This window comes from Rhodamnia argentea, chromosome 3, assembly GCF_020921035.1.
Source record: "Rhodamnia argentea isolate NSW1041297 chromosome 3, ASM2092103v1, whole genome shotgun sequence".
In the NCBI taxonomy this organism is placed as follows: Eukaryota; Viridiplantae; Streptophyta; class Magnoliopsida; order Myrtales; family Myrtaceae; genus Rhodamnia; species Rhodamnia argentea.
The window spans coordinates 13,875,292-13,890,800 of NC_063152.1; the positions used below are offsets into that span (position 1 = coordinate 13,875,292).

Here is a 15,509-nt window from a genome sequence, read left to right on the forward strand (position 1 = left end):
ATCGACGAAGATACATCACGAGGACATACCTTATTGATCACCGATTAGATGCCCTTTGCGATCTCGGAGTTTTCCTCTGTCAAACGACAATTGACGATGGGAGGAGCGTTCTTCGTTCTCTGTTTTCTTGAAAAGTGACAGAATGAACAACTGGGGAGAACGATGGAGACCACGTCGGTTATTGACGTAAAACCAACCAACGTGACTTTTCACGTTTGAGCATATAACTGCTCAATGGGGTATGGTTGCCCGCATGGGCGCACACCGTATCTCCTGTAGACCCCACTTTAATATTTAATCTCATAATAATAAACAACTCATCACAATTCTCTGACAATCGAATAAACGTGGGAAAAAATAAAGAGAGTATGTGGCACTTCCATTTCTCAGTATACTAGTTTTTATTTGCAACATCCTCCATCTTTTTGTATGCTGTAACAATTATCTACAGCTTCACCCTCGCAATCTCCCATTTCAATCAAATTAGCTCTGCATATGTGACTTAAGCATTGTTGTTGTTATACCTGATGATATTGGGCATGTGGGCTTCAACCAGATTAGGGATAAACATGCCTGCAATGGCTGAACTAACAATGAGGAGAAACGACTGGAAGCTACAGCTGGTTGGTGAACCAACAGGAGAGCTATACGCGGCCATCATCCCCCGCCTGGCCCACCGCGGCGACATCAAGCACATTAGCGGCCTCATCTACGAGGAGACCTGCGGCGGCCTCAAGATCTTCCTCGACAACGGCATCCATGAAGGCATCACCTACACCAAGCACGCCCGCTGCAAGACCGTCACCACCACCACCATGGACGTTGTCTACGCCCTCAAGAGGCAGGGCAGGATCCTCTATGGCTTCGGCGGTTGATTGCGTTTTGGGGGCGGTGTTTCACTCCAATGCGCCTGTCGTTGAATTAGGTATTGTTGTGGTGGTTGCGGCGCTCTAGCGTCAGGGCTTTTGATTTGGTTTGGAATCGAAGTCACGTGTAATGCGAATACTTGGTTCGATTCAATGAGATGTTAGTGTTCGCAGTCATCAATCTCCCCGTCCAATCAGTTTCGCAATGTTCCTATTCACTTTAATTCGTTCGTACTCTGCTGATGGTCATTCATGACTGTTTACCCATCTCTGTTGAGATCGCGAATTGTAGCAAAATTGAATCGGCTCGTCTTTTTTTCACATTTCTGCAAGTTCGCCATTGCTGGAGCGTCTCTTGCTTGCTCCGTGATTTTCCTTTGGTGCCGTTGGCGGGCAATCTCCATTAACAGTGTTTCACAAGTCATGCAGCTCTGTTCATCAATCGGTAAAGTTGTGCTCCAACTTTAGCTGAACTTGAATCTACCGCCCATGGCATTTTGGTAATTCACGGACATTAAACGAGTCGTGTGTTGAAGGGCAAGTGGAAAATTTAAACATGTGATTGGGGGTTATCACGATTGATAAGCATATGGATCGATTAGCTGCAGTTTCCGTGGCAGAACCCATTCTTGTTTTCAGGATTTGAATATGAGGCTATAAAAGTTGATGCGGTTTGTTTCCTTTGCTCCGCTCTTCTACTTGTCGGGTGATCCGGAAATGCATCGGTGAACACCGACAAAAAATTATCTACAGCAATAAATTGGAAAATTAAATGTCATTGAATTTAAACATGTGTCCAAGTCTAACACGTCCGAACTAAGCTCTAAAGATCGACCTTCTTTATTAACATTCCACAATCAAGCTTCCCAAACAGCACAAAAGACGAAAGAATTCTAACAAACACAAAAAGCAATGACTGTGCTGCTATCTTCCGCCTCCCGATGAATTAAGGACCACGCAATGTCTATGCCTTTGGAATCGCTCATTTCATTCATTTAGGATGTTGAAAAGAATTGGATGACTGTGCGGTTATCTTCCGCCTCCCAGCAGCATGATATATGGTGGTTGCATTTATGTAAACAAAAAACAAGAAACTATTAACAACAACATTAGAATTTGTAACAAATTTCAGCAAAACTTTAGAATAGTAACCCAAACTTCATTAGATAGCCTTGCACGCGCGAGTTAACTGATTGATCGTTGTTAGCTTTAGTTTTTAAGGCAAATCGGGGAGACTCCACGAGACGGACCAATGGAGCACCAGAGACCGAGCACGGCCCAATTAAGAACTAGCCTTCTTAAAAGAAAAAGGTTAAAATGAGAGTTGAGTCTAGACATGGCCACGGGCCGGTTTGGGCCAAGAACCGGCCCGCGGAAGAACTGAAATCGGCCCGTTGACCGGGACCGGCGGTTCCGAACCCGAACAGGCCAAGCCCACGACGGGCCGATTCCGATTTTAAAAAATTAGGAACCGGCCCTGAACCGGTGGTTCCGGGCCGGTTCCAAACTGGCCAAAAAAAAATTAAGGAAAAAGCTGTTGCTCTTTCCGTCCTCCCTGGGCCCACCCCGGAACCGGAACCAAGACCTCACTTTTCACTTGCCTTCCCTCATTATTTCGACCGCCGCAACGATAAATCAATGCTCTAAGCAACTAATTACTACTTATTTTGGTTTAAAAAGCGCTGCATTTTCCTTCTTTCTGCTTCCTCATGCATGTATCTACCCAGTTTTATACATTGTCATTCACGAGAAAGGACATGTGCATGTGTGCCCTCCGATGAAATTGGTCGCCCATTTTCATTATAGGATGCAACATAAAATGACTTTAATTAATCTATCATCCTCTATCACATCACACCTACTTTCACTACCTTGTTTGTTACCCATTAAGCATTTTCAATTATTATAATGAGATTGATTATTACGGTAATACCTCTCAGAAGTTATTTCCAGCCTTCACTTAGATCTTCATTATAGTGCAATTTATAAAGTACGTGGGATCCGCCGACACCATTGAGCTCTAGATATTAACGTGAAGACCTGACTAGCAACATAGATTTGTCGTCCTAATCTATGTTTTTTAAGTCAAATAATTTGTTAAACAGGTGATACCTTGGTGCCGGTCTCACACATTCAACAGATCTGTGTGAGAATCCGGAGAACTCGCAACCTGTTGAAATCAACAGCATAAATATGTCATCTGACAACAAATGCACTAACATTCATCTACATCATAAGAAGCAATAGAACCTAACCATGCGCATTCACAAGGAGAAGACATTAAGCATGTATATAACTAAGTAATAAGCTATTTCATCACAAATAAGTTGTCTGAGATGAGCGATTACAAGTAGAATTCTTCATAAGACTGAGTTAACAAATTTAAAACCGCAATATCAAATTTAAATTCAAAACTCCATCCACGCTGCTATTGCATTCCATCTTGATTGTATTAAGACGAGACGTCGGCATTGGTGACAGTGACGTCGGTGCCGGCCAGTCAAGTGAACTGAATTGGCACAAATGCAAAAGGTTTAGGACTAAATTAGCATACAAAAAAAGATTTAGGACTGAATTGACACAATTACAATAGGTTTACGATTTTTTTTTGGTAATTTTTCCGTCACACATGTGCGCCCTCGTTCATCAACTTTACTTGCCGTTCTCAGAACGATTTCCGTGTGAGAGGGGATTTTAATCTCACATTGCTTGTCAAAGATTGCATAGAGTTTATAATGTATCGAGCACTCTCATCTTTTATATTTCTTATTCAATAGACTCAAATTTTCATAACTACTTTGATCCATGTACTATATTTGGGCATTCTACTCGTTATGCTATTAAAAGGAAAAAAACTCTTTCAGGAGTTTCCCCGAATTTTAGGATGTCAATATTTTTTGAAAATTATTAATTAAAGCAACCCGGATGTGTACATAACAAGAAATGCTCTCAATAATTAAACAATAAGCCACCCGGTCCGTAGGCTAAAGGCCAAGTGGGGAATGTCACTGTCATTGATCTACTGTGGATTTCCTAGAACAGCATTACTCATTTGAATAGAGACTCCCTTATTGGATAGAGGGCTCCAGAGACAACACGTTGCTCAACCCTAACTTGCTTTAAAACACTGAAAATTTTCCATGAGACAATACCAGCAACAGACCAAGCTAGTTGATGTTATAGCTTATAGTAATTCCTATTCCAATCAGGCATCTTTACGGCCAATGCACATACATTTTTTTGTTTCTCGAACTCCTTTCTTCCAGCGCTTCCCGTACTCTTCTTCCAGGTAATAGAGTGTAACTACGGCATGCTTAGAAGCTCTGTGATAACATTGAAGTCGTCGGGCCACTTTATGCAATTCGTGTGAATCGACTACCTGAAGATAGTGTGATCCATTCACAACTTTGATGACCATATTTTCCAGCACGCAAGCATGTCCAAGAAGAAACTTTACCAACGTGAGCACTTCCTCGTATTTGAATCTTAAACAAGACCAAAATCCAACAATCTCAACATTCTTGAGATGTCGAGCCCAACGCTTGAACTTTTTCTTTAGATGCCAATAGCTGTCATGATCGACATTGGAGGAGTCTAAGTCAGGTGTATCCTACACACGGATAAAATACAAAGTGAAAGTTCCAAATAGAACACAACTTAGTTTCCACACTTTAATATCTCGATCACCCGAAAAAAATGATCGTCTCTTGTAAAATCAGGTCTCTAACCCATAGTAATCAGATCCGAGGAAATCATAAGCAAGGGAAAACCAAAATTCTGGCACCCGAGTTTATCAATGTGAGCACAGTCCATTGTCATACATTTCTAGACTAAATCTATCTTGGTCTAGAAAAGAAATTAACAAGCTTCTAATCATCACCGTCAGTGGCATTCACACACACACACACACACACATGACAAACAAGAATCCACAAGATTGTGGTGAAACTTTTTTGGAGTATTGTGAAGGGGGCATTTCAAACATAGGCTGCGATAGTATTGAAACTACTAGGGCATTAATTATACTAGTTTCATAAATTGATGACACGAGGAGACAAAAGAAAGCATAGACTTTGGAAGGTACATTCCAGTGAATCCTTTGAAATATCTTTAACCTGTGAATTAGAGTTTAGAGAATATACCGAGTACGAATGAAATGGCTCAAGAATTATAGCCAGCTTCTCCAAATTTGGTGTAGTTGCCAGCATATTTGCCATAGCATGAAAGCCAAAATCGAGGATGGGAACGTGTAGGGTGAGAGACTTGCAATTCGGCAGCGAAACCTGCACGTCTTCTACCTTCTGAGTCCCCATAACCTAACCACGTCAAAAGATAAAGTCAGATCACTAGGAGAAAAGTTTGTCGTGACATCCTTTGTATTTGTTATGTTGGCAAAGTATAGCTTGGAATGATAAAATATCGATGGAACTTCTCTCAAGTACAATCACAATCCAGTACTCGTTTCCTCATAGAAAATTCATCAATATAACCCCTAAATGTCCACAAGCTTTGGCAGATCGATGTCCACTATACGAAGTGAAAAGCTACATGGAAAAGATAACGTCCATTATGTAGCAAGGTAACAATGCTTACCCAAGCGCACCAAGAACTAAGAAGAATTCAAGTAGCATTCTGCAGCTTGCAAAGCATTTCCTTCAGCAGGCAGAAATCTGATTCGTGGGGACCGTAGAAATCTAATTCGGCTTCAAGCAAGGGTGGTGCTTCAACAAGTCTTATTGCCTCATAATGAGAATGACCTGTCACACGCAATAACAGTAATTGAGGAGTCAAAATGCGCAATCCGTTGTTATCTACAATCACCAACTCTTTCAAACTCGTTGAATGAATTCCTTTTACACCATAACATCGTTTCAAATTCAAGTATTCCAGAACAGGGCTGCCCAGCAAAATCTTCTGAAGCACGTCATCACTCAAGCTCACGTCTTGAAGGGACAAGGACTTAAGCGAACTCCAACTGATCCTTTCGCTAGATGAGAAACTGCAGCCGCTCAAACATAGCCTTGTCAACGAAAAGCAATTATAAAGCAATGGAGACAACGTGTAAACTGGCCGATATAATGGTTGAGATGAAGTTCTTCCACTTGATGATCATTCGCAAAGCGAACCCATGAATCGATCTGAAAGGGGTAGATGAGCTCTGCTCTGATGTCAAGGTGGAACTTTTTCACCTTAGCCCACTCATACAACGTCAAAACCCTATCCACAAACGAATCATCATCATAAGAAGAGACGGAGAACCTGAGATCCGAGATAGTGGTCCAAACAGACCGCCAACTTTTCGACAAAACACAAGCTTTGACGACGTCCCTCGTGGGCAAAAAGGAGAAGATGTGGGTGATTAGGCAATCGGGCAACAGACTGATGTAATCCTTATCATATTTTCGGCCTGTGGTCTGCTTCGAAGTACCTGGCATGGCTTCTGTCGTTTCTTTTCTTTCTCTATTCGGTGAAGCGTGGACTTGTGTTGAGATTGCTTCCTCCGGTAATGGCTTATATGGGCTCGCGGCAAGACACCAGAGGAAGTTCGAGATTCTCTACTATATGCTTAACTCATATATTCCTTTGCCTTTTCAAATCTCCCAGAAAAGGAAAAAAAATATCGCATGCATCTGATAAGAATCTTGACATGGTACAATCAACCAATCAGACTATTCTCTTGATATACACCCTGCACAAGTTTTATCTATTATATATTGTTCACAATATATTTGAAGGATGGAGATATTTCCATATCGTATGTGACCTAATCCACTGCATTTTCACTAGATGCACCCTTAATGATTTTCCTATTTGGACAATTTCCATCAATTTAGTTATTTTCCTATGTTGGGCTTTCTTCAAATTCGAACATATTCCCATTTACAACATGAAATTTATTCTCGACTTTATCATTACTCCTATTGCAACTCATGCATCGTAGTATGGACCGCCAGTCATTCCCCAAACCCGACCACCGGACACAAGCACCACCAGCCAAGCCTCCGCCTCCTCCAGCGAGGGCCAATATGGCATCACCCAAAGCTAGGTCGCAGCACTAAGCCCTTCCCTTTCTTCCCCTCTCTACTCACCCTCTGCTTTGCTTGCCACCGCCATCGAGGCTCGAAATTTTGCACGAGCCTCGAGTCTTGTACTCAGCCGCGCTTGACCAGAGCCCTGATCTCAGATCTAGGGTAGGAGTTCATTGTCATATAGCCTGAGATGGGAGGTTGGCTCTCTTTGTCCTTCCACGGAGCCTTGGTCATTTTTGCTCGAATTTCTGCACTACAAAAAAACAAGGATTTAGCCACGGAAAATTAGCGATGAAAAAACTTCGTCGCTAATTTGTGACGAAAATAGCGACGAAAAAAAAATTCGTCGCTATTTGAGACAAAAATAGCGACGAAAAAATTCATCGCTAATTAGCGACGAAAATAGCAACGCAACTATATTCGTCGCTAATTGGTGACGCAAATAGCGACGAAAAAAAATTCGACACTAATTTGGCGACAAAAATAGCGACGAAAAAAATTCGTCACTAATTTGCGACGAAATTAGCGACGAAAAACTTGTTCGTCGCTAAATTAGCGACAAAAAAGTTTTTCGTCACTAATTTAGCGACGAAATTAGCGACAAACAAGTTTTTCGTCGCTAAATTAGTGACGAAAAATTTTTTCGTCTCTAATTTAGCGACGAAAAGGTGATTCGTCGGTAAACCAATTTCCGTAATTTAGCGACGAAAATCGATTTCGTCGCAAAATTAGTCGCAACATTTACGACGAAAGGGATTTTCGTAGCTAAATAACATATGTTTTTTTGTCACTAAAGTCCAACATATTTTCTTCGTTAATTTATACAATTAACGACGAAATTTGCAATTCTCATCGGATTAACCATGCTCTACTATAAATAATTCAAGCAAATACTTGGGGAAGTGTTTTTGACATGGTTATTTTTTCAATTTCAAAGTAATTGTCTTGTCACATACAAAATTTAATTTTTAGAATTTTATTGTCTTAATTAAGAGTATTAAACATTAGATATGATATTTTTAATATTTTATAAATATTTAATTCATATGCTATTAATTCAAATTACAAGTCATTCTCTATTTTCATTTGTCTTGGTCAATTTCTATGTTGCTATATAATAAGATATTGCTCGTGCTCATTTCTATTTCTATGTTGATGATCGGTGGCAATACATTTTAAGAAGCTTCAGATTGTGACATCTACTTTTGATACATTTAGGAGTCTAATGCTAATGTTTCTATTCTTGGTGAGATGGAGCATGGATAATATGTTAGCGAATGAGATCTTTTTCCGAGGCAAGGATGATTTCTTTTTCCGATGAAGATTGTTTCGTCGCTAATTTAGCGAATTCTTTTGAATTCTATAGGATAGAATTCATTGCTAATTTTAAGAAGCTTCAGATTGTTTCCATTTTTCGTTGCTCATTTAGCGACAAAATTTCCAATAGGATATAATTCCCAAATTCGAATTATTTTGAATTCTATTTTTTTTCAAAAATAAGAATAGAAAGAAAATATTTAATAATAAATGGAATAAATAAACAAATTTAATAAATTAAGAAATTGAAAATATATGAAAATAGAATACGAACTAAAATAAAAAAGAGAATATTCAAATTAGCAATGAATTCATTTTTTTGTCGCTAAATTAACGACGAAAGAAAAATTCGTAGCTAATAGAATATGAATAAAAATAAAAAGAATAGCGACAAATAAACTATTTCGTCGCTAAATTAGCGACGAAAAATCGAGTTCATCGCTAAATTTAGCGACGAAAAAAATTATTCGTCGCTAAATTAGCCACGAAAGAAATATTCGTCGCTAAATTAGCTACGAAATAAATATTCGTCGCTAATTTAGCGATGAAAGAAATATTCGTCGCTAATTTAGCTACGAAATAAATATTCGTCGCTAATTTAGTGATGAATAAAAATAAAATCTAAAATATTCAAATTAGCGACAAATTATTCTTTTCGTCGCTAATATAATATGAAAAAAAAATATTCAATTTAGCTACGGAAAGTTTATTCGTCGCTAATGGAATACGAATAAAAATAAAAAATAAAATATTCAAATTAGCGACGAATCTGTTTATTTGTCGCTAAATTAGCGACGAAAAAAAGAATTCGTCGCTAAATTAATGACGAAACAAAGTATTCATCACTAAATTAGGGACGAAAAATCGAGTTCGTCGCTAAATTTAGCGACGAAAAAAATTATTCGTCGCTAATTTAGCGACGAAATAAATATTCGTCGCTAAATTAGCTACGAAATAAATATTCGTCGCTAATTTAGAGACGAAAGAAATATTCGTCGCTAATTTAGCTACGAAATAAATATTCGTCGCTAATTTAGTGATGAATAAAAATAAAATATAAAATATTCAAATTAGCGACGAATTATTCTTTTCGTCGCTAATATAATATGAAAAAAAATATATTCAATTTAGCTACGGAAAGTTTATTCGTCGCTAATGCAATACGAATAAAAATAAAAAATAAAATATTCAAATTAGCGACGAATCTATTTATTTGTCGCTAATTTAGCGACGAAAAAAAGAATTCGTCGCTAAATTAATGATGAAACAAAGTATTCATCACTAAATTAGGGACGAAAAATCGAGTTCGTCGCTAAATTTAGCGACGAAAAAAATTATTCGTCGCTAATTTAGCGACGAAATAAATATTCGTCGCTAAATTAGCTACGAAATAAATATTCGTCGCTAATTTAGCGACGAAAGAAATATTCGTCGCTAATTTAGCTACGAAATAAATATTCGTCGCTAATTTAGTGATGAATAAAAATAAAATATAAAATATTCAAATTAGCGACGAATTATTCTTTTCGTCGCTAATATAATATGAAAAAAAAAATATTCAATTTAGCTACGGAAAGTTTATTCGTCGCTAATACAATACGAATAAAAATAAAAAATAAAATATTCAAATTAGCGACGAATCTATTTATTTGTCGCTAATTTAGCGACGAAATAAATTTTTCGTCGCTAAATTAGCGACGTATTTTTTTTTCGTCGCTAATTTAGCGACGAATATACGTTTTCATCGCTAAGTTGGCGACAAAAATATGTTTTCGTCGCTAAAGTTCCCAGACAAAATCCATTTGCCGCGTTCTTTCTTTTCCTTTTCCCTCTCCATCCCCAACCTTTCGACCAAGCCGCCAGAGCCCAAATCTATCTCTCTCTCTCTCTCTCTCTCTCTCTCTCTCTCTCTCTCAACCTTCGCCACCAGAGCCAGCATCAACCGCCGTCGCCTTCGCACCGCCGTCTCCAGCGACCTACCGCCTCCATCAATCGGCAGTCCACGACCGGCAGTAGCCAGAAACTGGCTATTTTCGAGCTCTCTCTCTGAGGATCTGTGTCGATGGCTGTAGGTACGGTCCTTCCGACTTCCCTTTCACTCTATGCTTGATTTGATGTCTGGAAGCTTATCTGGGGACAGAGGAAGCATTGTGTGGGCAGCATATGCTACTGCTAATATGTTATGGAGATTTTATCAATCGTTTTTATTGTTTCTCTGTTCTATTTGTCGATTTACTCGGTTCGAAGCTATTTTATCCAAATTTTAAGCTTTATGCATGACATCGTGGGATGGTGTCGACCCTCATGTTGGGAAATGTGGGGATCCGTTGGTTGGTTTAGTGGATTGAAGTGTCGACCCTCCTGAGTAATTTGATTAACAAATGGCGAATGTTTTTGCAAATATGCACGTTGGCGACAAGAGTTGAGTGACTTGAGTGTGTGTAGGTGATTATTATCATTTTGAAACTGTTTTAAATTGAATGCACAGAGTGTTGAGTTATTGCTCTGTCATCTCCTCTTATGAATTTACAACTTTTGTTTCTAGGCATCCTTTGTTGGAGCAATGGCAATTGCAGACTTGGTCAAGACCACCTCAGGTCCAAAGGGAATGGTAATATTTACAGTTCTCTGAGTGTATTGTCTATCTGGAATGGTTTGCATAAGTTAGCCTCTGCCATGTAGAGTAAATTGGAATTCTGCTTGATGTAAACTATGGATTGGAGATGGCTAGCCTTTTTTATGTGATTTGAAGTTGGTTCTCTTGATGTATCATAACTTCAGGATAAGATTCTGCAATCAACAGGCAGAGGCCGGGAAGTTACTGTTACAAATGATGGTGCCACCATCTTAATATCTCTTCATATTGACAATCCGGCCGCTAAAGTCCTTGTCGATATCATTCATATGATATAAGTGCTGTTATACTACAAAAATTTCTCATTATTCATAGTTGCATGTTTTTCTGGCACTAGAAGATTTTCCTGAAAGCAACTCTAGGGGATAAGGAAATTAATGATTTTGATTCTAAGTATACTACTTATAAAAGAATCAAGTTAAGTTATAGGAAACCTGTAGAGCTGTATGCCTCACGTAGATAGGGAAGACTTTTTATTGCTTGCTTACCGATGTCAGTATCTGTCTTGGCAAAACTCTTAATATGTGAGTCAGAAATCTCTAAAGTTCAAGATGATGAAGTTGACGATGGGACTACATCGGTTATTGTTTTGGCTGGAGAACTTCTACGTGAGGCAGAGAAGCTGGTCAATGCAAAGATACACCCAATGACGATAATTTCTGGTTTGTGCTTGTGTTCTTTATTTGGGATCCTTTTGAGTTTCTTGTGGATTCTATACTTTTTTGTGGAAATCCTTATCTTCCATTCTTGTTTCCTTTGAATCATTCAATTCATTACGCATTTCTATTCCATGGTAGCTAAGCTTTTTTCAATATTTTCCACTGAGTTTGAGAGGTGAATATTGGTATCTGTGACCCAGGACCTTTCCTATGAGATTTGACCATTATTCCTCTTGTGATCCTCGATTATTTTCAATATTCTTTTGGTTCGTCTTGTAAACCTTCTTCTATTGTAGTAAAATTTGTTCTTCCAGTTCTTGAAGTTTATGCATTGATAGAGTGCTCAACACATTATGTCCAATTGAAAGATCTTTCCCTCAGGCATGCTTGATGAAAGCTGAATGACACTGGATCACTTGTTGGGTAAAGGTTTTGTGATAGATAAATCGTCTAAGTGGATGCTGATGATAGGTGGTTCCATTCATGCTCAGTATAGAGGAATGTTGGTCCTCAGGATAAATCACACGTCAAAATGGTGTATGGGTGCTGTTATAGATAGGGTTATCATTGCAGTAGAATGTAGAGGGCTTTTTTCCTCTGAGCTATCTTATTTTGTCCTTAATCTCTACCACCTTTCACTTGATGCTGATATCTGAAGGTCGAAGTCATCTTAAGTGCTTCATCTCTGTAGGATATCGAATGGTAGCTGAATGTGCATGTGATGTTCTATTACAGAGGGCAATGGATAACAAAGACGATGCAGGTATTCTTCTTGACCATTGCCTGTGATTTGCTTCCAACATTTGGATAACTAGTGTTTCCATCATGAACGTTTTATTGTCGAGTATCCTTGGGTGTGGTAAAATTCTCACTGATGAGATATATATGTAGGTACAGTTGTTTTTTAGCTGCTAAATCCAACGACCTTTCTCATTTGCTTGTTCATCTGTTCAACATTTGTGCCTTTTGTAACTTTTATGACTAATTCACAATTATCTTGGGTGATGCAGAGAAATTTACGTCTGACTTGATGAAGATTGCAAAGACTACTTTGAGTTCCATAATATTATCTCAAGATAAGGAACAGTTTGCCCAGTTGGCTGTTGATGCTGTTATGAGGCTAAAGGTTTTTTTATAGTTATCAAGCAGAAAAAAAGAGCCTTTTAGTGCTGCTGGTTTTACTTCTAAGTTTCTTTGCGTAGACGTCTGGAGCACACACTCTTATTTGTAGCAGCTATTAGTTTGCACTGCCTCTGCTCTTGAATGCTTTATTGATATGTCTCTTAAACTGTCAGGGCAGCACAAACTTAGATCAAGGAAATGCTAACCTTTCCAGGTTAGTGCAGAGCTTAAGCCAGAAAAGTGTGATCAGTGGTTCAATGGTTCAAGGGTCCAGTATCATTAAGAGGTTGTTCAATCAGCCTTTGCCGTGTACACCAAATAAATCATCGGTTCCGAAAACGCTGCCACAAGGGATTTCTTCTCCAACTGGAAAATGCGCATCCTCAATTGAAGTGTCTTCAAATGGGGGCTGCAGTAACAGTACCACACCTCAAGAGGCTACCCCAACTCACTGCACTTGTCTGTTAGAGATTGCGTTGTTGCGGTACTTAAGAATCTATGTTAAGTGAATGATAGATGAATGATATTTTATTTTTTCAGAAAACTCTCTCTTCCAGTGAATGGTAGATGAATGCATTTTGTTTGCATATTATTATAATATTTAGATCTTACTTTATCAATGTTAAATACAAATTCTAGAAATTAAATTTGTTTTTAATTACATTTAAAATTGAAAATTAAAAGAAATTATTTTATTATACGATCACAAAATATAAAAGTTCGATGCAAAATTCGTCCCATGCCCGATCGTCGCAAAATTCATGGCTGAACAAATTTCGTTGCAAAATTTATCCCTGAATAATATTCGTGGAAAAAAAAAATCGTCGAATCAAATTTAGCGACGAAAAGTTGATTTCGTCGCTAATTTTGCCACAAAAAGTTCGGCAAAATTCGTCACTAATTGACTTTTTGCGACGAATTTTGCCACAAAAAAAAATTCGTGGCTATTCCGGCGTCGCAAAATTTAGCGACGAAAAACACTTTTCGTCGCTAAATTTAGCAACGAAATGGAATTTTCGTCACTAAATTTAGCGACGAAACACACTTTTCGTCGCTAAATTTTAGCGACGAAATGGAATTTTCGTCGCCAAATTTAACGACGAAACACACTTTTCGTCGCTAAATTTTAGTGACGACTTTAGCGACGAAATATATTTTCGTCGCTAAATTTAGCGACGAAATTTCAAAATTTCGTCGCTAAATTTTGCGACGCCGAATTAGCCACGAATTTTTGTTCGTGGCAAAATTCGTCATAAAAGTCATTTAGCGACGAAATTTTCCAAATTTTTCGGGGCAAAATTCGTCGCTAAATCCTCTTTTTTTTGTAGTGCTGGTAATTGGACTGCTGAGTTTTGCTGGGTTAATCAGACTTCTGAAGTGGAAGGCCCGGTGGCGGTCACTCGTGGACTCCGCCATTGGACTCGCCAGAGATGTTGCGGTCGAGGGGCGGCGCAATGGCAAGGTAGAGGAGATGGAGCGTGTGAAGCGAGGGTAAACTGAAATTAGAAAATTTAGTGAGGGTGTAGGAAAACAAAAATATTAACGTGGGCAGAGTTAGAGGAATTAAATTAATGCTAGGTAAGACTTGCATTGGGTTGGACTTTGAAAATGCTGACTTTGATTCAAAATTATTCGAAAAAAAAAACACCTCAATATTTTTTTATAGAAAGTCTTTAGTTCCAATCGCTTCCTCAGAAAGAAGCTCTTGACTCTTATTTCACGTTCATAACTAATTTCGTTGGTCATGGAGAAAATCAATTAGATATGGAGAGTCACTTAATCCGAAAAAGAAATTAAAATTGTGCAAAATGAAGATATATGGTATATAAAAAGATAAACAACATAATTATTATAAAAAATCATTGCATTAATTCTTTGAAAGGAACAAAGAAAACTAACTTTATTTGAATTACAACGTAAAGATTAGGACATTGTATCTATTTAAAATACAACTTATCACATTTCTTCACCTTGATATTAAATGCAATTAAAATCTTTTTCTTTAAAAAAATTTATCTATTCATTATAGATTTTCAACTCATCTCAAACTATGGATAAAGAAAAATAGTCATAAGCGCTAACTCGGCCTATGAAAAATTAATGAAAGTTGCGCTAAAAGAAATAATATATTTGTAAGGACGTCCAACTCGTGTAAAACAAAACTTTTATTGCAAAGATGCCAGTTCTCAAAACTTTTCTTTACTCTGATTTTTTTTTTTAATCATATGTCCATTTTAACTAAATTTTAACTTTTATGCAGGTTTTTGCATGTTTAACTTTACTAAAAAAATTTCCCTTTTTGGTGTTTGTGCAGAATATATAGGTTCAAATGCAGATTTCATGGAAAAACGTGATAACATCATTGTGATTGTAAGTGACAAAAAATTTTATGCCTAATTCATGCATAAGCTACATGTAAAAATATCATTACATGCACGATATCTATAATAAGTCACGCAAAACGTTAGCCATATAATTAGTATTTAACGCGGAATTAAGAGAATGGCTCTTATACTCTGTAATAATACGTCCATGAAGATGTGTGCTTGGTATGTACACAAAGAGGTGTGTTTGAGAGGACCCTACGAAGAGGTGCTTTTTGAATGACAACCTTCTTATCTATAAAAGGGAAAGATAACTTTGAAAGGGTACATACGATAATGAACGTCGTACGTTCTTCCCATTGCACTCTCAAGAACAAACACTCCCACCAAAAGCAAAAACAGTTACTTTGAGAATCGATTTGCATTTACGTTGTGAATCAAGAATACTTTCCGCACGTGATTATATTCGGACTGTTGTGAGTTTGAAGATTCGTGGAGGACACGTCAAAGATTCAACAAAGTTCTTGGGCAAACTCCGCAATGAAACATCGATAGAG

At 37.9% G+C, this 15,509-nt stretch overlaps 2 protein-coding genes across 2 annotated transcripts; one reads left to right on the forward strand and one right to left on the reverse strand.

Annotated features, from left to right (window-relative positions):
• Positions 1–5,486: 5,486 nt before the first annotated feature.
• LOC115727583 (putative F-box/LRR-repeat protein At5g02930) lies at positions 5,487–6,301 on the reverse strand. Its single transcript, XM_048275568.1, has 2 exons — positions 5,934–6,301; positions 5,487–5,865 (listed from the first exon to the last, which is right to left on the reverse strand). Exons 1-2 carry the CDS (start codon positions 6,299–6,301, stop codon positions 5,487–5,489), a joined length of 747 nt encoding a protein of 248 aa, XP_048131525.1.
• Positions 6,302–10,765: 4,464 nt separating this feature from the next.
• Positions 10,766–14,123, forward strand: LOC115750986 (T-complex protein 1 subunit beta-like). The gene is made up of 7 exons (XM_048275569.1): positions 10,766–10,823; positions 10,994–11,105; positions 11,381–11,509; positions 12,198–12,269; positions 12,517–12,632; positions 12,802–13,112; positions 13,997–14,123. Exons 1-7 carry the CDS (start codon positions 10,776–10,778, stop codon positions 14,121–14,123), a joined length of 915 nt encoding a protein of 304 aa, XP_048131526.1. The 5' UTR covers positions 10,766–10,775.
• The last annotated feature ends 1,386 nt before the right edge of the window (positions 14,124–15,509 follow it).

Coding starts and splice junctions, on each gene's coding strand:
- LOC115727583 (XM_048275568.1), bottom strand. CDS start 6,301: ATGCCAGGTACTTCGAAGCAGACCACAGGCCGAAAATATGATAAGGAT. Junction 5,866..5,933: donor CTCAACCATTATATCGGCCA/GTTTACACGTTG, acceptor GAGCGGCTGCAG/TTTCTCATCTAGCGAAAGGA.
- LOC115750986 (XM_048275569.1), top strand. CDS start 10,776: ATGGCAATTGCAGACTTGGTCAAGACCACCTCAGGTCCAAAGGGAATG. Junction 11,510..12,197: donor CCCAATGACGATAATTTCTG/GTTTGTGCTTGT, acceptor TCATCTCTGTAG/GATATCGAATGGTAGCTGAA. Junction 12,633..12,801: donor ATGCTGTTATGAGGCTAAAG/GTTTTTTTATAG, acceptor TTAAACTGTCAG/GGCAGCACAAACTTAGATCA.